At 35.8% G+C, this 26,906-nt stretch overlaps 1 protein-coding gene across 1 annotated transcript; it reads left to right on the top strand.

Annotated features, from left to right (window-relative positions):
- The first annotated feature begins 19,081 nt into the window (after positions 1–19,081).
- On the top strand, positions 19,082–23,070 carry LOC123554990 (glucose dehydrogenase [FAD, quinone]-like). Its single transcript, XM_045345483.2, has one exon. The coding sequence runs from the start codon at positions 19,179–19,181 to the stop codon at positions 20,973–20,975; it is 1,797 nt and encodes a 598-aa protein (XP_045201418.1). The 5' UTR covers positions 19,082–19,178; the 3' UTR covers positions 20,976–23,070.
- The last annotated feature ends 3,836 nt before the right edge of the window (positions 23,071–26,906 follow it).

The following is a 26,906-nucleotide window of genomic DNA, read 5'->3' as shown; positions in this document are numbered from 1 at the left end:
TACTACACCTCCACTAAGTCTGCGTTTTATACTGAAAAAAAAAATGAATCTGGCTGCCAAAATCAAAGATGGTCGCAAAAAAATCATCTTTTATACGAAATAATTTTAACATCACGTTAAAAGGGATGTAAATTGCAACAGTAATATATAAAATATATAACCGTATTTAAAGAAGACAAACATATTGAGACAAAATCCATTATGGCCACCATATTGGCCAGCCAAGTTCGCCAGCATTATGAATCAGTTTATGAATTCACTACTGACACTTCTTTTGTTTTTCTAGTATACAGTCCATATTGTATATACGTATTTTCTGGACTGAAAGTACACATTATCTTATCTAATGTATTCTTTGATACTTAACAGTTATGCATAAAAGCTGTTTCCCTTTGTTTATTAGTTTACATACAAAAATTATGAATGAAAATTGCCCCGCCCCCTCTCTTTGTCTAAATGCAGCCATAGATTAAAAGCAGTATCTAAAATGTCAAAGGTAAAAACAGGACATAATTTCCAAAACCTTTCAAATTAGCAAAATATTGTTTTACCAATTTTTTTATGTGAACGTTTTGCTAAAATAAATAAATGATTTTTAGAGATAATTATTACAAAAAAATGCAAGAAAAATGACAACAATTGTCTGAGACAGGTAAATAGCAGGTACTTGTCGGGTCAATAGTTCATATGTTAGTGTACAGCGCAAAAAGGAAATTTAATAGTGATATTAGTTTGTTTTAAAGTGTAAAATATCTTTGCAACATAGATATGGTTGTGTATTTGAAATTATTTACTAACAAAAATAGTAAACAAATGCAATTTCCATTCCAAATGCGTGAATCAAAGGTATATCAACTAGTGAACTACACAATTTAGTATTGCAGATTATTTGCACAATGACATGTATACACACTGTAAATGTATGAATTTGAATGACTGCCAAGTATTTGATTTGTACTATTGTGCATTTATTGTTCTGTGTATGACTTCATACTATCCATTAATTTGTAAACACCGTAACCATCTGTTGTTATGTATTATTTCGGTACTGGAAAACAATACTATAGCCTATACCTGTATAAAACAATGACAATAATATAGCTAGCTTTTAAAGGTGGTTAGCTACGGTATATGTGCTTGCAATGTGACAGTTGCTGTGAGAAAAATAAATATCTATATAATGCTTAGGTTCTACTAACAAATCAGCATGTCACATGTAAGCTCACTATCACATAAGGAGGGCATTACAATTAAACTTTGTCTTATATGTCCAGAAACTACCACACATCCATTGCAATGGCCTGCAAACCTGACTCATGGGAATGCAAACTATACAACTCATATGCGTTATCAAGGCTAATAGTGGGTAGACAGATGCTTAAGCCCGCTAAAATGTTGCTACGACAGGAAATCAAAAAGCAGTTTTCTCAAAAAATCTACATGTTTGTCCAGGACAAGGCATGACCATGATTTTATTGTACTAGTATGTTGTTTGTGTATCTGCCAGGACAAGGCATGTCCATGATTTTATTGTATGTTGTTTGTGTATCTGCCAGGACAAGGCATGTCCATGATTTTATTGCATGTTGTTTGTGTATCTGCCAGGACAAGGCATGTCCATGATTTTATTGTTTGTTGTTTGTGTATCTGCCAGGGCAAGGCATGTCCATGATTTTATTGTATGTTGTTTGTGTATCTGCCAGGGCAAGGCATGTCCATGATTTTATTGTATGTTGTTTGTGTATCTGCCAGGACATGTTTGTGTATCTGCCAGGACAAGGCATGTCCATGATTTTATTGTTTGTTGTTTGTGTATCTGCTAGGACAAGGCATGTCCATGATTTTATTGCATGTTGTTTGTGTATCTGCCAGGACAAGGCATGTCCATGATTTTATTGCATGTTGTTTGTGTATCTACCAGGACAAGGCATGTCCATGATTTTATTGCATGTTGTTTGTTTATCTGCCAGGACAAGGCATGTCCATGATTTTATTGGTGCTGTTTGTGTGTCTGCCAGGACAAGGCATGTCTATGATTTTATTCCGTGCTGTTTGTGTATCTGCCAGGACAAGGCATGTCCATGATTTTATTGCGTGTTGTTGGCATGTCCATGATTTTATTGCGTGTTGTTTGTGTATCTGCCAGGACAAGGCATGTCCATGATTTTATTGCGTGTTGTTTGTGTATCTGCCAGGACAAGGCATGTCCATGATTTTATTGCATGTTGTTTGTGTATCTGCCAGGACAAGGCATGTCCATGATTTTATTGCATGTTGTTTGTGTATCTGCCAGGACAAGGCATGTCCATGATTTTATTGCATGTTGTTTGTGTATCTGCCAGGACAAGGCATGTCCATGATTTTATTGCATGTTGTTTGATTAACTGCAAATACAATGTTGGAGCATATCACGGAAATTTGAACTGATATTGAACCATATTGATATTTGTTAAATCAGTTAGGGAGGGAAAGTTCACATTATACGTTCAGGCGCTGAATCAGTATATATCATCTTTCTTTACTTTTGACTACACCCAGCTATTCAAGAAGGTTACTAGTCGACCTCTGAGATGTTGACATATTTCGTGCGTGAATTTTCTACAAGGAAAATTGTGATTCTACCAAGTTAATTAAAAGAATATTTCTTGTTATCTCCACGTTAGGTAATCAGCAGTCAGAAACATTGTCGGATATACTGTCAACACTTGTATATATCAGTATATGTCATCGTTCTTTACTTTTTACTACACCCAACTATTCAAAAAGGTTACTAGTCAATCTGTATATGAGTGCAACATTTACTGAAACATACGTATTTAATGAAATGTTATTGGATCGGGTTCCAATTTTTAAGAGACTAAATACTGGTCTCACTAAAGCAGTTATGGTGTATCCAACATAGTACTGCAACCGTAATGTAAAGGTTCTTCCAAATAATGCTGTGAAAAAGTGAAGAAACCTGCATTCCCCTTGAAAACAACATTTCCATTGGGACTTACGGCACAGTGCAAGTGTAACAGAATCATTGTGTCAGTACTGCCAGAAAGGAGCTGTTAAGACAGAATGGCCAGCGGATTGGTCACATACTTCCTACATTGGCAACATTACTGCAACATACTAAGAGGGCGTTACTTAGCAAGGTGGTCTGTCCATTTCCTCAATTTTTATTTCGTAAATGTTTCATCAATTGTTGAGATAAAACACGTTTAATCTAAAAAAAAAAGATTAAATCTTGGGGGACTTCATACTTTATAGCTGTCATCTTGAATTTTGGTGGTCATATTGGTTCTATTTACCCAATGTAAGTGTTAAAATTGTTTTAGGAACATATTTTACAAATTTTTATAATACCATGCAACGTTTTAAAATTTTCACACAATATGTCCAACAGCACCGGAAAAAATATTTTATAATAGCCATCTTGAATTTTGTTGGCCAGTGTTGAATTTATTTAACAAATGTCAGTGTAACAATGATTTGAGGAGTACATTATATAAATATATGTTCTACAATGCAACGTTTCGTAATTTTCGCACAGTACACAACGCAAACATCGGATCAACATTTAGACTGACACAACGTAAACATCGGATCAACATTTTACATGGTTATAATCATATTTAGAGAACCATTCCCAAAATGTTTGTTTAGCTGGTCAGCTATCTTCTGTCCAAGATATTTCTACTGGTGTATTCTAAGGCTCTGTTTTCGGGCCGATACTGTTCATACTGTATAGCAATTAACTTCCGCTACACACAGGCAAATAATCAATTGACATGTTTGCAGATGACAAAACAATATCTGCCTCGGGTAAATCAATAATGGAAGTACACAATACACTTCTGGCTGACATAAAGGCAGTTGAAAATGGTGCATTTATAACTCAATGCTTCCTAATAAATCTAAAACAAAAGCTATGTACATTATTGCCGCATATAACAATAGAATAATCAATCGGCGTGAAGTTGGCAGTACAGCAGTAGCAGCAGTAGGAGCAGTTAACTGCTGCTACTGCCAGCAGTTACAGCAGTTAACTGCTCCTACTGACATCAGTTACAGCAGTTAATAAGCTATTACACTAGTTTGATAATGTTGTTGACATCAGGTATTTTGTGTATTTGGTGTAAAATAAAAACCTTCACCTTCTTCACAGTATACATCACATCAAGTAGATCCATATATAAGTACATTCAGTACATCATAGGCGTAACCAGGATTTTCGGAGTGGGGTGCGAGTTGACTACGTGGGTAGGTGTGGGAGGGGGTGACCCCCTCGCGCAGGTGGGGTATGGGGCCTCCCCCCAAAAAAATTTTGAATTAAGAAGTCATTTCGTGCAATTTGGCGTGTATTTGAAAGCCTACTGATGGGTAGATATGTGACTCATTTTTTCGCTTTTTTTTTCTGTGAATAGTACATAATGTCTTTTAAGTTCAGATAATGATAATAATACAAAAGGAATATCAAGACAGACGCATTATTTAAAAAATATATTTGACAGATGTGATGTGCATAGAATAAGGTCATTGTTGTTTATGAAACGAAGTTTACATCATACCATTTATTAGAAAATTAATGTAAACTTAAACTGTTATTTCTATATATTTCATTCCACTATTGTGAAAAGGTATATAGCTATACATAATCATTTTTGCTTAAAAGTAATGATCTGTGTTTTCTAAAAGTCATATAATAGGATACAAAGAATAATTACATGTATATGTACACAGCTGAGAATATTTGGCAAGTAATGCCTAGTTCACATTTGGCCTGCGATGTGTCTTCGGAGCCCGTAGACTGCCCGTATCCTCCTTTCCATGCAGGAGGCGACAGAGCAATTTTGTTAACGGGCTCCGCAGCCTGTACGATTTTGCTTAGTGAAAAGTTATACAAAATAGAAAATTCGAAAGCCCGTAGCTCATAGACGTGTTGCAGATGGCATTGTAAATCCCTGCATGGGCATCTTTAGGAGGCCTTGCGCTGATCGTGCAGCAGCCAACGCACGATTTTTCGTGGACATGTTGCCCAAACGGAATCGTACGGAGATTGTAGACTCGTTGGAGCTTCGCACGGCCTTCGCACAGCCGCAAGGTTGCTCTCTTGCTGCCCGTGCGGTACCCATGAATACGCACGAATATTTAGCAATCATCGCTCGGCAACCTTACAGCGGCCGCATCATCAACATTTTTCAGATGGTTATATATAAATGGCCATCTCTGACATGTTTTCATTTTTTGTCGGAGAAGTGATAGTACTCCTAAGACTCAGAACGGCATACCTGCGGTTGCAGTTGAGACAGGTGAGGAGAAGAGAGCAGATGATTGCAAGCCTGGTCGTTCTTGGTGAGCAGCAGGCCCGACAGAGGCACAGGAAGAGGACGGTGTGCGTGAAGCCCTTGCTGCTGAGACGGGTCACACTGGGACACTGCGACAACCTGATGCAGGAGTTGATGCCTGAATCCCATGGGGACTTACTAAGCTTACCTCATAATCGAGCCAACCTTGTTTTGGGAGATGGTAGCCATACTGACCCCCATAATTTTTATGCACCTAGACTGCCGTCCAGGCTTTTACCTTGTATCTTCTCCTCGCAGCCTCTTCATGCACGGAAGCAGTTCGGGCGTCGTACGATTTCCGGGGGAAGCTTGCGGAGACTGCACGGTAACTGCACTGAAATTGAACAATTTTCCTTATAATCTCCGTACATAGAACCTGTACAAAAATGGCACGATGCTCGTATATAATGTGAACACATACGCCGTAGCCCGTACCCATCTACGATGCCCCAAAATCCGCAAGGAATTATCGCACGGCGCCCGGGTTAAATGTGAATTAGGTATCAGCTATAGAAAGAAAAGAAATGGGGATTAAAATACGCTTTTCGATCAATTCAAATTTAATCTAAATTCACGAAAGCGCAGGAAAATCAATACATAATATATATATAAATAAATAAATATACTGAAAGAAAAAGGCACAGCTGTAAAATTTGATTTCATTTGCAGTTCATGCAAAAAAATACAGAATAACTTATGTTAGATTTATTTCTCATCAGGCTAGATAAACAAACACTTATACAGTAAAGTATTTGTCATATCAGCACCTTATCCATATTTACTAGTCTTTTCGCACTTTCAGTATACAAGACTTTTGAGCAATCTGTCAATTATAGCCGATCAATCTAAGTATATGATGGTTGTAATAACAGTCCTCTGTATTGATAGATACATCCAACCTTCTGTAAAATCGCCAGATTCAACATTGAAACGTTAGGTAATCTATTAAAAAAGCTGCCGGTGTTCAATTCATTGATTTTTGAGATATAGACAGTAATCAACAGACTTTATATAAAGGTTACAGCGTCAATATCTGTAAACATATGTAAGTTGGCGAGCATAGCGAGCCAAAAAAAAAATCAAAGAATGGGCCTTCAAGAGTATTTTGGTGTAATGAAAAATGCAAGCTTAGGCAAAAAGGTGGAGGGGGGTGCGATCGCACCCGTCGCACCCCCCCCCCCACCTTGTTACGCCCTTGGTACATCTAAATGTTTCTTTATGTACCGTTATTTCAAGCTCAAAATTATAGAGAGGGGTGCGCTACCTGCCCCCTCCCACCTCCGCCCTATCCCCCAATCTCCCCGCCTCTGCATCAAATAACAAAGTTTCCAAGATATACACCACCCTCATCATTTATCATAATAAAGATAACGGAAATTTGACTTTATCTATAGACGTCATAACATTAAATTGCATGTCAAAATATGTTTCATAGAAATGAAACATTCTTCAGTATTGACAGGTACATTAATCAAACGTGTCAAACGTTTGATAGAACAATTTGTAACACTTAAAAGATATGTCCAAGTTTCCTTGTTAAAAGCTTTAAATTTGATATCTTGTACCTTTATTGTTGAAACGTCTTTTATTGAATATAGCCGCTAAAGAAACTTTATTTTGATATTGTGTACATTGCGAATTTTGATTTTATGACTGCTGCTGGAGTAGGTGATAAGCTCGTATGAAGATCTTTTTCCTGAAGCATGAAACGTCAGTAAATAGAGACAGATAACTATGTATGACTTGTATGCTATAAATAGATGTTTGTGTGCTTGGAACCTCATATCTTAGCTTATGATTAGGGTTAAATGACTGTGTGTTGAAACGTATGGATGATCAATGTTTCTAACTATTTAATTTGTGTTGTTTGGACTGATTATTCTGCCTTTCTAAATCTCTAGCCTTGTTAATTCGTCCTATACCAAGAGTTTTCATTCTTCCGTGCAATGTATGGTCGCAACACGTCTAAGCCCACCATGAGACACTTATTATTTACATGTTTTTGCCATGACGTTCCCTAAATTCTAAGATCAGCACTCACTTAGATTGAGCACATTAAAGAAAAACTAAGATTCTAAATCTAAATCATGTAACTTACCGTAAATAGTTTTAGCCAAGGAAACGTAATGGAAATAAATACTTTCTTAAGAAGCATTTCTAAATTATGGCGGGCATATAAATGCGTGGACGTAATTGTCTCCGTAATTATGTCCTCTTAGATATTACAGTCTGCAAAATAAGCTTGAAAATAAATCAAGTAATTCCGTGAATATATCTCCTGGAAGCAGGTACACTCTTACTGATTTAATATCCGCATAGGAAGAAAACACCTGCTACAATACTTAAATCAGATTAAAAATTCTACACTCAATTTGACAACCAAGAAAAAGAACTTTAGTGTATATAAAACCGTTCATTAATTATGTAATGCTGTGAATAAATCACCAAGAAATAGGCGCACCCTGTTGGTTTAATACCAAAGTTAATAATATAGCTTGAAGTTTATATGTTGTTTGCTTTCAAATGTTAATTGCAAAATGCTCTTGACATTCAACGGCCATTTTCAAACATAAGCATTTTTTTATTAAACGAACAGAGTAACCAAACAAGGATCTTAGTACCATGAATAACGCAGAACTAGATAGTTTGATATACCGGAAGTGGTGGCGTAACGTCATTTATCCGGAAAACGTAGAATAAATCCTGGATTCGGCGTACGGAAATGAAAATCATTTTATGAATAAGCCGAAACCTGTGAGTACATTTATTGCAATGACACTGTTGCTATATTTCTTAATTCGTAATATGATATTAAAACATATGACACGTTAAAAATTGTAAAATAATGTCTTAAAATTAGTGTGAAATGTCCGGTTCGCTTAATTATGGTCAAATATCACAAAAATAAGCGTACGGACCTATACATTCTATTTCACCAAATTACAGGCCATATGTTTATTTATAAGTGTGAGAACTTTCATCAAAATCTGCATTGTAGAAAAATTTCTATTCGCGAAAATGTTATGAAAGTTATGATTTTCCCTTAGACTCCCATTATAAAATATTGTGTGAGGTCCAAATTTTTCAAATCAGTCTGGCAAAAAATCAAGTACACGACCCTATCTTTTTTATTTGCTGATTTTTCTAGATATATTCTGAAGTTTTGAAAAACCAGAGATTAATCAAATTCTACATTGTAGAAAAAATTTCGATCCAAACATGCAGAACTACCTTAACGCTTTTATCTAACACTGCCATACAAAACTGTTGAGACTCCTGTAGAAACTTTAAGGCTGCAGCTATTCAGAGCACATTTAACATTATTGATAAACAATTCCCTCGTATTTTTTATTCTAGATTCAGTGATTATGTACTCTTCCAGGAACACACAGTTCTTGGACGCTCTTGCTTATCTCTCAGTTTGAAAATACAAATAATACAAATGCCTACCCTCATAAATATGAGAGTACGGACTTTTTACATATCCTGCCGCTTCAGCACTAGTTAAGAGTTTTGGGGATATCAATATCTTACAAGTTTCGAGCTTGTTGCTGTTTATAGTGAAATTTATTTTATGTAGTGTCCTGTGAACTTGACTACATATGATGCATCTACAATGTCATGTACACAACGTTTATTTTCCTGAGAACGAAAAGTCGCTGCATTACGTGTCACTTAAGTGTATGACAATTCTAAGTACTTGTTGAATTGGAGGATTCCGAATTGGAATATGCGATACAAAATTACTTACAAGCCTGTTTTTTAAATATACATTTTGAATCAAAGCAGAGGAGTAAATGGACAAACATAATCACTAAAAATGGGAGGAATTTCTTTAAACATTGTCCGTCGTCTTATACATATATAATCAGTGAGAAAATTGACAAAAATGGTAGACCATTTCAATTAAGATGATTTTCGACCGTTAAAACGCTTGTACAAATTATGGAAACTTTACCCTGTATTGACTGCCTTATACAGAGTATGCTTCTCACTGTTACAGGATATTGTTTTAATGAAGCATGGTGAGGCAATTTAACCACGCTCTGTTCATCGTTGCATCTTACAGGAAAACGTGTAATCTTCAAAAGTACAAAATGTAGGACATGACAAGTCTCTACAAGAAATAAATTCAAAAAGTACTTTAGTCAGTCTTACCCTTTTGTTTTCTATTTCAGATGGCTTTTTCTTTAAAAGAATTACCTGTACTGACATCTACTATAACGGTCGCTTACACATCTATTTTACTTGTTTCTACCGGGATTCAAACCGGTGACATCTTAATTAGGTGCCGAACGTGTTACAATTAGCACTGGGCAACGCTACATTTCTTTACTTAGTGGTTCGTAAAAAGCCCTGACAAGAATGCAGAAATTTTAAGACAACAAAACTCAATGATATAACAGGTACTTTTTCTGTTTAAACGAAGCGAAAGAAGCATTAACCTTTTCAAGAATATAAAATTGATAAACAATCTCACCTGTATTGAAAAAGCTTATAAACTGATGAATGAAGTTGAAATAGCGAAATCTAACATGAATATGCTGTCTATTGAACCTAAAATGTCATAGGTTTGTAACTTCATAAACACATATTTACGATACATTTAGGAATAAGTTGATGATACAAAATTAATGCGTAGGCATGGTTTTGTTAGGACATTATCTCATAAACGTATCGTTTGAAAGGATGTACTCAATAGAATTAGAAGAATACATCTTTTCTTCTGAAGTTTCTTGCATGGTTGTTATGTTTTATGAACCATTTTATCTTCTTCTCTATCTGGTCATCAATGGAGGTGGGTGTCACTACAATCAAGACTAAAGGACGACCGATGAATCGTTGTTTACAACAGATAGATTATTGGCGGGTCTAAATGTCATCAGAAACGACGAAGCTTTGCCAGAGCTGTGATGAACATTTCAGTGTAATTTGTCCTTTGTCTACCTTTCAAGCTGGATATGTTTCGTCGACAGGTTTACAGTATTTGTCGATTCCATTTAATGCTTCATACAATCTTTTTCATTACCTGCAGATACGAGAAAAAGCAACTGCGCCGGTTATGCGTAGCTATGGTTATTAAAACGTTCTATGCGTTTCGCCTAACAGCAAATAATGTTACAAATATGTATGATCATCTTGCGCAAAATTTGCGAAATACGATCAAATATTTCACATTACACGTTACACAATAGGCGGCTTTTGGTAAAAAACGTCTACGTCATTTTTAAACAGCCGTCGTATCTAGTATGATGTGAGACAGAATACATAGCACGTGCAACATATAAGACTCAGTAAGAAATATCTTTTGAGGCTAAGAATGGGTTTCAATGAACAATTTGTATTGTATGATGTGCTTACATCACCAAATGGTAAAATGTGGAAATGTGTTTCTAAATGTATATGAAAAGCGCTTAATTAAGCAGTATAAAGTCAAAAGTAATATTTCGAGCTGTACAACTAACTTTTAAAAGTTATTTTATTACATAAAAACCTCTAAAATGCGATAAATGAAAATGTTAACAAATTCTATTCACCTGATATTACATGTACTCTCAATTTTACAAAACGGCTAAAGAAATGAGAGATATTATTAGACACAAACGGGATTCACATGAATTGCGTGATACAATAGTTTGACCTTTCAGAGCAAAATAACAAACCCACATATCCTAACAAAAATGGAACACAGTTCATTACACAAACGTACAACCAACAACAAACGGAACACAGTATATCACTTAAACCTAGAACCAACCACACATGGAACACAGTACATCACACAAACCTTCAACCAATCACAAACGGAACACAGTTTATCACACAAACCTAAAACCAGCCACAAACGGAACACAGTAGATCACACAAACTAACAACCCACCACGAACGGAACACAGTCACTCACGAAAACCTAAAACCAACCACAAACGGAACACAGTAGATCACAAAAACTAACAACCAACCACAAACGGGACAGTGTCTATCACACAAACCTAAAACCAACCACAAACGAACCACAGTAGATCGCACAAACCAACAACCAACCACAAACGGGAGAGAGTCTATCCCAAAAACCTACAAGCAACCACAAACGGAAAACAGTAGATCACACAAACCAACCACAAACGGGACAGAGTCTATCACACAAACCTACAACCAACCACAAACGGAACACAGTAGATCACACAAACCTACAACCAAACCAACCTAAAACGGAATACAGTAGATCACACAAACCTGCAACCAACCACAAACGGAGCACAGTAGATCACACAAACCTACAACCAACCACAAACGGAACACAGTAGATCATACAAACATACAACTAACCACAAACGGAACACAGTAGATCACACAAACCTACAACCAACCACAAACGGAACACTGTCTATCAAACAAACGTATAACCAACCACACACGGAACAAAGTAGATCACACAAGCTAACAACCAACCACAAATGGGGCAGAGTCTATCACACAAACCTAAAACCAACCACAAACGGAACACAGTAGATCACACAAACCAACAACAAACCGCAAACGGAATAGAGTCTATCTCACAAACCTACAAGCAACCATAAACGGTACATTGTCTATCACACAAACGTATAACCAACCACACACGGAACACAGTAGATCACACAAACCAACAACTAACCACAAAGGGGACAGAGTCTATCACACAAACCTACAACCAACCACAAACGGAACACAGTCTATCACACAAACCTAATACCAACCACAAACGGAACACAGTAGATTACACAAACCAACAACCAATAACCAACCACAAACGGGACAGAGTCTATCAAACAAACCTACAATCAACCACAAACGGAACGCATTACATCACAAAACGACCATGAACAAACAACCAAACTAAACCAGAACGCAGTACATCACAGCACACAAACATGCATTCAAAAACAGAAGGAACACAGTGCATCACAGACCAAAACCTAACAACTAGCCACAAACGGAAGACAGTACATCACAGAACGGTAATCACTACTAAACAAACATAAAAATTCAAAACTTGTCACAACACAAGAATAAAGCGAAACAAACTAACCACTGTACCGCCTTTGAACTGTCTTTGTCAAAAAGATACTGAGGCTTTATTTTGTTTTAACGAATACCTAACCGCATCCCCGTCCACGGGAAGATCTCTAGCACTAACATCTACTATAAACAAGTCGGTATTTGTAAGGAAATCAATTAGAATCACCGACTACAACCAAACAAAACAATAGCAGGAACTGTTTGATTGAATTTGGCCAAAAGTGCTTATTAAACTATACATTACACCCCTGACGGGATCTGGCACTTGCTTTAATGGAATTATATCATACGTATACATATACATTAAATGGACATCATGATGCTAAAGGAACAGCAACTCCAATATTTGTTTTAGTGTCAGATAGTTCATACAATCTATAAGAAGATCCTTGGGAAGCACAAAAGGTAACCAAACAAACTAATAATAGACTTGGTTTGTCCACAAAGGTGCCTTTATTTTGTTTATATAAAAACGTACCTTCATACCTTCTTTTACGTTAATAACAAGTTCATCGATTAAGATATTATCGCCATCCCTAAGATAATTTCATCCATCTGCATTTGAGGTTTCTTAGTAAGAATTTGTCTCATTAGACGCTAGATCTGTTTGCTTTACCTATTTTAGTCGTTTAAAGTGGAATTAGGCGCATCGTACTGCAAATAGTGTGTTTTTGGTGAATGTTTTTTAAAAGCAATTTTCTGTTGCTGTGCATTCACAGTGATGTCCATACCCATAGGTCCTTTGCCTATAGGTAGATTTTTGAAGTTGAAGGGAAGCAACTCCTGCATGCAGTTCGACTTTACTTAAAAGGATTGCCCCAATCAAAATAAGGAAAGTCGTATTTGGAAAGTAATTATTTCTTACCGGCAACAGGAAAAGATTGGTATATTGGGTTAAAAGCTATAATTTCCTACACCTCTATTTCAATTGGATATTTACTTGAAAAATACACAGAATTCCACTTTAATATAACTATATCAGAAGAGAAATGGTTCATACGTTTCAAGTTCGGAGAAATGGTATTCCATACTAGCTATTTCCTGTTCTAGTTTTAGATGTTATGTTGTAGTTCGACTTCGATTTCGCTGCCGACAAAAATATCTTATAGAATATATTCCATCTAAACACCATGTAACAGAGTTCATTTTAAATGATAAATGATAAATGGACAAAATAATGACACAAACAGAGACTTAAAGAACAAAATACATGTACAAGTATTTTCGCATGCAGAAAGGCTTAACACTTTACACTTATTTTCAGGGATATTGTCATATCAAGTTCTTGATTAAAAACCGGGAAACATAATGCTAGCTTATCCTGTTTAGAGCCGTAAATAAAAAGACGAACAACTTAAAGCGGATTAATTTCAATACCATAAATGACGCGAAGTTAATGGGTTTTTATGATACTCTAGCATAAGTAAGGAATTACAAGATAGCAGAGGATCTATCTGGAATAAATAATTACAAGTACGTTAAAGGTGATTAGCTTTTACTCTGCTAAACTTCTAAAATGGACTAGTCCTTTATTCAGTTTGGGAAGTACTACTTACGATTCAAAAACGTTTTTGCTGAATATTAACTGACTGAAAAGCAAACAACGTACACCATGATAAGCCTGTGTAGATGTGCAGACTGATCTATGTCTACCTTGGTCGCAAATGCAGAATCACTTGCCGACTGCAGGCTAAATGTTTAAAAGTAATATTCTCAAGTTTCCAATCAAGACTTAACTAAAATTGTACAATCTACTGCTGGATCTCTCGCCCAGTTTTGTTTTAAATGATTTAAATCTCATCACAAGAAATGAATTAATTTTAGTATTACCGTAACTTTAATAGTACTAGTATGTTTGGATTGGTAAGGTCTATCATACATCCGTCCTAGACAAATTCTCTAAATTTACCATTTTGTTCGGTAGGATCAGCCGAACGAAAATCACACAATGTCATGTCAATTTGAAATCAGAGATTACACAACTCAAAGGAACAACGGGCAGTCAATTTGAATAACCTGTTGTTCAACCAACACTATTGGTGCAACATGATCGCTACATGACTTTGAATAAACTTTTTAAGACAAAAAACGTTCCAGTAAACCCAAATGCTTAATCGATTTTCATGGCAATAATAAAATACTTTTGATTAGTGAAATATAAAAGACCTTTTAAAAACTAATTCAATGTAGAGAATAACATTATTCAGCAACATCTTTCTTGTGGAGATGAATAAATAGATGGTGCGAAAACTAATGTAATTTGTGTCTAATGCGCCTCAAATACCGTAACGTAGGTAAGTACATTAGGCATGTAAGGTAACAGAGTAACAGACTGGGATTCATTTAGAAAAGTCGATACCACAGACATTAATTTCCCATCAAAAGTTATTAACACGTAATACTCAAAATTATTTTTTCTTAATCACCATCAAATCTTTGTGGTAATGTTTGTGGTCACATTTCTTTTAAATTATTTTTGATTCGTTAAATCTGATTGATGAATCTAATAAATCAAGATCAGATTCAATATTTAGTCAGTAGTGACCTTTAGGGATTTTTATTAACACTTGTGAAGATGCCACTCCGTCAATATATCTTAAACCTAATTAACTTCCTGTCCAGGTAGATGATAACTTAAAGGTAATTGACGGAATTACATCAAGTCTTACGATGTAAGTGTATATATTAGTGATGGGCCGACAATCGGCGACAATCGAATAATCGTCGGCGTTGCATTCATGAGCGCGATCGCCGACTTCACTTTTCCCTGACCGATTAATTACTTGGCACCGGAAACGGATAATTTATTTGTTTCTGACTTTTTTTCTTTCTGGTATTTACGGTTCTTTGGGGCAATTATGCCAAGGGAAACTACTCTACGTAAAAATGGCTTCCTCGAAAGTCTCGAAAGAAATTGAGGTCATCTGTGATCACCCAGATTTTGGAAGATATATGGCTTTTGCAAAATTAAGCCAGAAAAACCATCAACTAAACTCTTGACATTAGTATGGCAATATGCAGGGCATTCCTCAAGACTTACGCAAGCATATATATATTAGCAAAGGTATTTCAATTTTTTGATTTTGTGGAATTGAAATCATTTCCAGTCGTTAACTAAGAATTAATGAATCGTTAATATTTTTTTTTGCTCCAAATAATTTTAATTTAATAACACAATATCACAGGATAAGTCCCTGGTGAAATTAAGACGAGTACCTGATTTGAAGTTTACTATCTTCACAAATATTTTACTTTTATGCTGATAACTTACTCATGTTTATGAAGGGATAAAATAGAAATAGTGTGGTTCATTCCTTAAGTAATGACATAAAACATACAATCTGAGGTGAACTTATCAATATGCAACCGATTATCCGATTATATCCGATTAATCGAATGGGTTGACTTGTCCGATTATGTCGATTAATCGGTTGGCAAATCTAACCGATTTGCCCATCACTAGTATATATTAAAACATAAAGACTCAGCTAAACTTTGTTTCGTTTGTACATTATTATGTACATGACAATATCATTCCGTGTTGGGATTCTATCTGTTGGGGTAACTTTGAAGGGTGCGATGGGTCTAAAAGAGTAGAATCCATTGAGTTTAACAAATTCAACCATAGCCCACAGTGAAACGCAGCAATCCACAGAGAACAATACTTTGGACAGATGTGCCAATAATTCGAGCAATATTATGCTATAACATAATCAAAATAAAAAGTTGGGAAAAAGAAAATATGAAACAAATAATCTGAGGATGGAAAAAAAACGAAAATGTAGCATCACTGACATACAAGACAACATGCTTAAAATACCCTTTCCGCGACCGTAACGTAATAAAACGTATTGGCGTCTGATTGCCCTTTCACACTTCCGTAGAATCAACATTTATTATGAATGTATGTTTGAAATGTCTAGGTCTGCAGCTCTCAATTACGGAAAATATGGAGCATATACTGACACTTTTAGACACCATCAAAAAAAGGACATATTGAACGATCTTGCGAAGTTTCAAAACTCTCCATATACCCTTGCTTCGTTACGGTTCCCTGTGGGATTGTGTTTATTCCGAGTTTTTATGTTTTTTCGTAGATGAAAAGCTGACATGTCGTGCTAGAGCCCGGGTATTTTGAACTCGTTAGAATGAAATTTGACTCCCCAGTAGCGAAAAAAAAGCAGTCCACGCGCATACCTTTAGACGGGGTGACCCATGCGCGTAACCCATGACTATAGACAAATGCAAAAGGGGCTTTCGTTTTCAAGCTTAGCCTGTTTATTTTCATTTTCTTCACTTCCGGAAAAGCAGAAGGTCGTCTGACGTAATTTTTTGTGTTGTCAAAACATACGTATTCATGAGGATATTGCATAAAAATGTGTCGGCCGTCCTAAGGATATAAAACAGTACGGATAAAGAAAGTTCGAAATACAAAAACAGGGTCAGTTATAACTGTAAAGGCAAAGAGTTTGGAGCATGTTAATCTCTTAATGGCCCTAAATTTGATCTTTTATTCAAGACAGTGTAAATACATACCCACTCAATTAATCAACCAAATTACGGGCTGTACACAATAACATGTATAAACAGAATCAATTTTACGAAACGGTCTGACCATAAAACAAGGCAGTATGTACTATATAGAAACTAATAACAGATGCTGCAATGACGTTTTAGAAAGCATATCAGCTATAACATCCAATTCAGTGTACATTTTCAGCGGTTCTAATTAGTCTTCCTTGTTGTTGCGTTAACGAAGCAATTGCTTTCTATATAAGTCCTGTTAAGTTAAAAAGTAGGAAAAGAAATGTAGATGAATACGTATATTTTTATGTATCTTTTATATAGAAATTTAGAAAAGGATAGAAAGCTATATAATCCCTAAGTTTTTGACTTCAAAAAAGTTATAGGCCACTAAAGTAATTATATAGTTATAGTTGTTCAATTTATACTTTAGTCTGTATTTTAGGGGACCATATAACAGATTTTTGAAACATTGTGTGTTGCTGTTGATGACGTTTATTGTATGGTTAAGGGGGTACACCCATTTGTCAATGCATTTAATGATAAGATCAGCAAATGAATTTGAAGAAGATAATGATAATATTTTTTTTTATTTCAGTGTAAGATGTTAATACACGAGGGAACAACAGCTGTAATAAATTCATGAGTGGCATAGCCACAAGAAAAATGTAAAATATGATGTTACCGAACAATTGATATTTTGACTTTACACGTAAAAAACACAATTTACCTGTTAATTCACGTTTTGACTACCCATTTCATACTTTCTCACCAGGGAAAAAGCTATCTCATTGAAAAATGCAGTTAACATTTTGTATACAGGGGTTAACCTCTAACTGTAAACCTTGTCCGAAAAGTCATATTGGGTGAATATCTTATTACATGCAGTAACTTGTATCTTTATGTACGAGGGTTGTAAAAAACGTCGATTTTTTTTCCAAACGCCGCCTACTGTGCACAGGGCAACGTGAAATCTATCATTGCATATTGCAGAGTATGTGTAGTTGTACCTGGATCATATACACAATAATTTCGCTGGCAGATGAATGTAATTAAATATTTAACGTCACTGTTTTTGTCTGGTATTAACTGAACTCGATCACTAATGTTTGCATCTACGAATTAATGAAGCAGACATCAAAGAAATGTTCGGTTGTCCGTTCTATGGTCTAAGAGTTATACAAATCATTTACAGTAGCCCAATAGTTGCAAAAACAGTGAAGATTTCGGGAGAAAACAAACAATCTGTAATTCAACGTCAACATCAAACCGTGATGCCTTGAATTAAGAAAATTACTTTTTACATTTTCTCCGAACTGTTTTGCATTAGATTTGTGATTGCTTACAGTATTTTACCAAACTAGAGATATTGTTTATGGTATTTTTTTTTGGTTGGATTTAACGTGGCACCGACACATGATAGGTCATATGGCGACATTCCAGCTTTAATGGTGGAGGAAGACCCCAGGTGCCCCTCCGTGCATTATTTCATCACGAGCGGGCACCTTGGTAGAACCACCGACCTTCCGTAAGCCAGCTGGAAGGCTTCCTCACATAAAGAATTCAACGCCCGGAGTGAGGCTCGAACCCACATCGATGGTTTATGGTATTAATAAAAGTTATTTACATATATGAATTGCGAAGATGTAAGTATCCTTTTGTATACGTGACGTCGTTAACGTCGTTGAAAAATAATTATCACCGTTAGCACGATTCTTGTCAGTGACTGTTTTTAAAAGAGTCTAACTTCTAACAGTATGATCATATCAATGATAAATTTGCTGCGACTTTAGTCGAAAGACTGCACACTAGTATGATTATTATTTCTTATTTTGCCTTCCTCAAATCATAAATACAACATAAGTGTTATACTGAGTAGTTCAAACCAGTCAAGTAAGAATTTCAATTGATGTTATCCATTGTTGATATTAAGGTTCACACAATTTGTTTTAAGGCATTATAAAAGTTCATTTCTGATGGGAAAATTAAGCCATTTAGTGGAAATCACAATTCATTTTTTGTCAATATTAATGTATTCTAAAAGTGACGAGCCGAATCATATAATACAATAAATCTAAATCTGATTCACGAGCACGAATATTTTATCGTTTGGGTTCAAATGTCTTGGTTGTGTAGATATGATAAGCTGAATAAATATCGCATTACTATCTAATAGTCACATGCATTCAAACCTTACAAATTAAGTTAAGTAAACCTCAAACGTTATTGTAGTTATTCGGAAAAAAACATGTTTTAAAAATGGGAAGTTTGAAAGTATCACTTTTATTTGGATTAATAGCTTACCTTTTTTACAATCTCAACTCTCCGTCTAAGACACTAATTGTAAGAAATGTAAACAGCACATACGACTACATCATTGTTGGGGCCGGTTCAGCTGGTTCCGTTCTGGCTGCAAGACTTTCTGAAGATCCAGATGTAAGTGTCCTTCTTATTGAAGCCGGTGGCGAGGAAACAGACAACTCAACCTTCTATGATCCGCCATTGCTTGCACAATTTTTACAACATGCTGAATCGGACTGGGAGTACTACACCACGTCTCAAACGAAGTCTGGAATGGCAAGTTTGACTGGTGGAAACAGACACTACTGGCCTCGTGGAAAAGTTCTTGGAGGATCAAGTATGTACAATAATATGCAATACGTCAGGGGAAGTAAATATGACTATGACGAATGGGCGGAAAACGGATGCATGGGTTGGAGTTATAAAGATGTACTGCCCTACTTCTTAAAGTCAGAAGACATTTTGTGGAGAGAATTCGAAGGCTCGGAATACCATCATATTGGTGGACCATTGGGCGTGAGTCTGGATACTGTTTTTATAGATTTGGGGAGGCGATTTGTTAAGGCTGGTAAAGAATTAGGATACCAAGAAATCGATGATTATAATGGCGAGAACCAACTCGGTTTTGGAATCAGCCAAACCTCCGTGAGGAATGGAGTACGAGCAAGCACAGTTAAAGAGTTTCTACGGCCGATTTTGCTTCGCAAAAACTTACACGTTGCTGTTAACTCGCATGTAACGAAAGTCAACATAGATCAGAAAACCGCTACAGGTGTGACATTTGTTAAAAATGGAGTAAAGAAAATTGTCACAGCGAGAAACGAAGTAATTTTGTCTGCTGGAGCAATTGGTTCGCCACATATCCTCATGTTATCAGGAATAGGTCCTAAGAAACATTTGGAGAGTTTAAATATAAATGTAGTAAATGATCTCCCAGTTGGAAGAAATTTACAAGACCACCTTATGATAGTGTACCCTTCAGATGTTAATGAAACATCAGAGGTTTTACGTAAGTCGCAGGCAGAAGGTTCCTTAACAAATGTGAAGTACTTATTATTTAAAACTGGTGCCTTATCATCAACTGGTATCGCTGGAACAGCATTTATTAAGTCGTCGGAACAAGTTGAAAAATACCCGGATATTCAATTTCATATTGGTGTCACAAAGCTGAATTTAGATATTTTCAACTTTAATGCAACATATCTCAAAAATGTGTACGATAAGGGTTTTAAGGAAGGGTTTGTACTGTTCACAATATTGTTGCATCCTAAAAGCCGCGGTACGATAACTTTAAAAAGTACCGATCCGTTTGATTATCCAAACATTGATCCGAATTATTTAGACCATACACAGGACATTGAGGACTTAAAGAGAGCAATAAAGATATCGGAGAAGTTACTTGAGACAGACACTTTTAAACAAATAGGGGCGAATTCCGGTACCTTTAAGAATGCCGATTTCTGTGCAATGCATGAATACAAGTCGGATGAATTTTATGAATGTCTGATAACAAATTTAGCTCATACTGTTGCTCATCCAACGTCAACATGTAAGATGGGTTCAGACACAGACCCGGAAGCTGTCGTTGATCCTGCGATGAAAGTGAAGGGAATAGAAGGTCTTCGAGTGGTAGACGCTTCTATAATGCCTAATATCGTTTCTGGGAATACTAATGCACCAGTTATTATGATAGCAGAAAAGGCTGCTGACATGATCCGCGGCATAGACACGGTTAAAGACATTTATAAAAAATAAGACTAAATGAATAGATACTGCAACAAATTATCTTTTACACAACGTACATATGAATCTAGTTGTTGGAAATTTTATCAGGCAATTAAAGCTTATGTTCAAATAACTTTGAGGGGAGGGTTTAACATACAATTTAAGATTTTAGAAAACTGAACGGTTGAGTAAAGGATCATGAACAACAAACGTCTTAAAAGTTAATTCAAAACATCATGCTAGTGACTCTCACCAAGATTATTTGAAATCAAATCTTACCGGCTTTTAGCTAAACAGATGATTACACATTAAGTGTAACTGCACATATCATTATTTATTTTACCAAACTGCTTCATCTATGTTTTTAATATTTCATAAATTGGACACTTCGTATGCAAGTTTAAAAAAATATAGCTGAACTTGCGTATATGTTCGAGGAGATACTAGACATTGGCACTGTTCATCGAAATCATTTCAATGGTTTGATGAAGCAAGTAATCTTATATATTTTAGCTATCTTCAAATACAATCCTTAAAACACACAAAATGAAAACACATGCTATAACCTACCATCGGAATGCTCGGGCTGAGCTATTATGATCACTCCAATCCTTCGTCCATCAGTGTTCCGTTTTCCTGTAAGACATCTCCTCTGAAAATTTAAAATTATATTCTCCAGACATCCTGTACGAAATTTAACAACTGTAAAAGACTTGTATTTTTGTTCAAAATTACAGTCTTGATTTTATCAAATTTACACCTGTAGATTTCATATAAAAACATTGATGTTACAGCTGTAGATTTCAATTTACAGCTGTAAAACGGCTGTAAAACAGGTCAAAATACGTAAATGAGATACAGCTGTAAATAAAGACTTACAGCTGTGAAATTAGATATTATATATATTAAATTTAATAATTTCATAAATAGGTCTTGATGAGTGATCTCAAATGATTATGTCTCCCCATGTATGAGGGTGGGGGGGCATACTGTTTTTGCCTTCGCCGTCCGTCTGTCCGACATTAAGCTTGTCCGGCTTTCACAGGTCAAACTACTGGTCGGATTTCGCACATGCAGAATTCAGCGACCCGAGTGAGGTTTTAACCCCCACTTGTGAGGGGTAAGTGATTCGAAGTCGGCGACCTTAACCACTCGGCCACGAGACCCCAATATACAGCTGTGGGGCGCATAGTGCCATTGTAGACATAGTGGCCAGATGGCTCACCTAAGTTTAACCCCCACTTGTGAGGGGTAAGTGATTCGAAGTCGGCGACCTTAACCACTCGGCCACGAGACCCCAATATACAGCTGTGGGGCGCATAGTGCCATTGTGGCTTTAATGGTCAGCTGTGAATTTGGGACATGACCGTTTTACAGCTGTAACTTTCAGCTCATTTTTACAGCTGCATTTTTGAGACCTACATGTTTTACACCTGTAGATTTCAACTGTATCCCTGGTATTTTTATCACTTACAGGATTTTTACGGCTGCATTTTTAAAATACAGGTCTTTTACAGACGTTTTACAGCTGTAAAACAGGTCCTATTTTCGTACGGAATACATAAAATAATATATTCAAGTAATACAACCTTTAATAATTTCATAAATAGGTCTTGATGAGTGCTCTCAAATGATTATGTCTCCTCCATGTATGAGGGGGAGGGGGGCATACTGTTTTTGCCTTAGCCGTCTGTCTGTCCGTCCGTCCGTCTGTCGAAATTTAGTTTGTCCGGCTTTCACAGGTCAAACTGCTGGCCGGATTCCGCACATGCAAAATTCAGCGACCCGAGTGAGGTTTTAACCCCCACTTGTGAGGGGTAAGTGATTCGAAGTCGGCGACCTTAACCACTCGGCCACGAGACCCCAATATACAGCTGTGGGGCGCATAGTGCCATTGTAGACATAGTGGTCAGATGGCTCACCTAAGTTGAATTATGTACTGTCGATATCAGAAGATGCGAACAAGAACATTCCACTGAAAAACTGAAGGTTTGTCATTGAGTGCATCCCCTATAAGCCTATCAGCCTTGAATCTCTTAGCAGATCTTACTAATTGTAATCTACAATTTTCTTAAAAGTTGTTGTTAGTGAGCTAGTTTGCTATATTAAAGATTTTTTTCTTGTTTGTTTTGTCGCCTTTATACCTTCAAGAATTTCAATGGTACATATTTTGCCCTAGTGGATGATTTGAACAACTAGATGGTGTTTCATACAAAATATCAAAGTACTAAGCCCTGTAGTTTTGACAAGAATATTTTCAAATATTTTCTATATGTCTATGTAAACCATATGACCCCCAGGGCGGAGCCATATTTGACTCTAGGGGAAAATTTGAACTAACATGGTAGAGGACCATTAGATGATGCCACATACCAAATATCAAATACCTATCTACCGTGGTTTTTGACAAGAAGATTTTCGAAGTTTTACTTTCAGATGCCATAGCAACCAGATTTCTACATGGATTTTAATTTTAGGGCACTTTTGATAGGGGGAGGGGTACCCAAGGATCATTTCTGTGAAAATTGGTGTAAATCTGCCCAGCGGTTTTGAAGAAGAGGGTTTTTGAGATTTACAATATAGCCATATACGATTAATACGCCCCGCCCCCAAACGACCTTTTTTTACTGAAACAGGATGAGATAGGCTTTAGTAGAGGGTCACCTAGAAAACATTTCTACAAATTGTTTTTGAAACCCGGCAAACAGTTTACTCCATTGAATCATTCAGCTTTACAAAGCCAACAATAGCAGAACAATGTACCGCAGCAACACATATAAAACAATACTATTGACAGTTACGGCAGACGACGCGCAATAATACGACCAATATTTTTATACAAAGTTAATCAAAATAATGGTTTTGGAACAAGAAAATGTGAAGAGAAGAAGTTGAGAATGGGAAAACGCAAAAGTAACACCACATACAAGACAACATGCTTAACATATAAAATGGTACGAACGAAGAAAATTTTCAACAGAAATAACCTTGACAGGTCAATGATAACTGTAAAGGCAAAGGCAAAGAGTTTTGGGCATGCTAATGTCTAAATAGCCCTAAATTTAATCTCTTATGCAAAACAGTGTAAATATACACCCGCTCAATTAATCATAAATATCACGACCAAATATATGGTTGTATACAATAATACATAGAAACAGAATCAATTATATGAAATGTTCTAAACCGCAAATCATGGGATGTAATTTCTGTGGATAATGATAGCAGAAACTGTAATGACGTTGGATACAGCACTACGGTGCATAATAACCTAATTTTTGTGTAAATGATTTAATGCCGTTATGTATTGACGTCATGTAACGACGGGCAGTTAACCTAACCAGTGTTCCTGAATTTTGTACCAGAACAAATTTGTTCTATGCAAGTAACTGCTAACTTCCCCGCATGAATCAAAGGTGGAGGATGAATGATTTAATGACTTCAGACACAATGACTTCTATCAAATCGTCCTGGAGAACATATGCCCCGCCCAGTTATCAAATTAATGACCCCGCGATTCATAGATCAACGCTCTTCCTATTGAGTTAAACGGGTGGGTGAATAAGTTATATCATCCATCTAATGCAGTGAAAACATTTTATCTGCATTTTTCAGTGATTATGATGAGTCTTCCGTGCAAGAGAAGGTTGTGTTTCATGTAACCTGATGCGATAACTGTAGTACATTATGCTTGTATCTAACTTTAGATGGTATTTTCTACTGATTGTTTTTTTTAAACTTTAATGTCCGCAAAAAGTAGGAAATTATACTGTTTAAAACCACGGAAAGACTATGAAAGATTTGTAACACCTTCAGGTTTTGAAATAGATAAGGGACGAACTTATCGAAATACCTGTGAAAATGGACTTTGATATGAATGTTAACTAAAATAGCAACATATACTTTTTCGATAAAGTTCTTATCCTATAAACTTTAACTAAAAGCAAATAATTATAAGTTGTCTTGCCGTTCTATTTTCAGCTTGTGATAATCCCGTTTAACATCCTCTGTTACTGCACTTAAAGAGGTACCACAAAATAACAGTATTCTTTTGTGTTTCCATGATGGAAATTATACGTGATTTGCATGAAAAAAAAAAGAGAAATACAAATATCTACTAGTAAATTTATCGTGAGATATTTAAGGCCAAGACAATGTGTTTAATGTCTAAAAATTGTTTTGAATGAATGTAGCAATAAGAACAGTATTTGATATATTAAACTGATTTTAGATCAATCTTTGTTTCTACATGGCAATAAAATTATTCATCAATGTTTTTTAAACCTATATTGATAAGAGATTGACTGAATAAGTTTGTAGATGAAGTTGTGAAAACATATTCATTCAGAGAAGGCCTAAATCACCCACCTGTCAGCATGTAATACAGCTGTATTATTAAAATGATTTAACGAAGTTCTGGTGGGAGAAAAAAAGTAGGTCACTAGGTCATGGTGGGTCTTTAAAGATAAAGTCATAGAAGATAAAGAGGATGTTAGTTTATTTCAGTGTAAGATTGAATCATCTGTTCCGGGTGAATATTAGAAGCCGTTATAGCCACGAAAGAAATATAAAGTACGATATTGATTATTATTGCATATGTTACTAAATATAGTAACAAATATGCATTGGATTTAAACGTATATAAGCAGCGTGAGACCGATATTCGCGTTCGTGTGAACTGGTGTTCCTGATATCGTTATCAGGCACACTTCCGTGTGTGCTAATATCCATATCAGGCATACTTCCGGCTGTTCAAAACATCAAGATTTTATACTTCCATTGGCAGAATGTCAAGTATATACAAATTAGCACTAATTTTAATAAGAAAACATGATATGAATACATGATTCCGCTAGTTCCTATTTCTATGGTAGTTGAATAAGGCTGAAACAAGAAACTACGGCACTAAAATGCATGAATTTAAAACAAATGTTTGAAAGGAAATGTCGTCAGCGTCATCAGAGAACGTTGACGTTCCCGCGCATTACATAAACATTCCAACATCAGAAAATTGTTTTAATGTCATTATTACTTTAACAGTATAGTGGAACTAACAGTATAGTGGAACATATGCAATAAAAAGGTTATAAAACAGGGCTGGTGTGCCTTAAGGCGATATTGACATACTAGAGCGGTATTAACCCCCGAGCTAAAGCCCTCGGGCCAATACTTCACATTTAATGCCAATATCGCCTTAAGGCACACTAACCCTGTGTAATAACCACTAAGTAATTGATATTTTGACTTTGCACGTAAAACAAACATTTTTTTTTATTTCATGTTTTGACTACTCATTTTATACTGCCTCACCAGGGAATAAAACAAAGCTGATATTTTTCACTGTAAAATTCAAAATATATGTCATTCTAATGTTTGAATAATTTACTGAACAACATGATGTCATGCAACAAAATCTGATTAAAAATGCAGTAAACATTTTTGATACTTGGTTAACCTCTAGCTATAAATCTTGTCCGAAAAGTCATAATGGGTGATTATATTATTACAGCTTTATGTACGAAAATAAAATCAACATTTTATGTCAAACGCCGCCTACTATGGGCAGTGCAACTTGAAATTTATCATTGCATATTGCAGTGTTTGTAGTTTTAACTGGTCGAATTCAAAGTATTTTCGCAGGTAGGTGAATGTATTATTAAGAACTTGCAATTTACGAATCAATGAAGCACACATAAAAGAAATGTTTGGTTGTCCTTTCTATGGCGAACGAGTACAAATAACTCTCAGGAACCCAATAGCTACTAAAACAGGGAGAAAACAGATCAGTAACTTGACGCCAACGTCAAACAGTTATGTCTTAGATTAAAAAAAAAACATTTTGTCCGAGCAGTTTGGCATTAAAGTTATGATTGTTTACAGTATTTTACTAGAAGATATGACTTAGATATCGTGTATCAATATAAGTAAAAGAAATTTATCAATAAGAATGAATGCGAAGTT

This window comes from Mercenaria mercenaria, chromosome 7 (genome assembly GCF_021730395.1).
Source record: "Mercenaria mercenaria strain notata chromosome 7, MADL_Memer_1, whole genome shotgun sequence".
In the NCBI taxonomy this organism is placed as follows: domain Eukaryota; kingdom Metazoa; phylum Mollusca; class Bivalvia; order Venerida; family Veneridae; genus Mercenaria; species Mercenaria mercenaria.
Note: the sequence above shows the minus strand (reverse complement) of the source record. Positions and strands in the feature narration are given on the sequence as shown.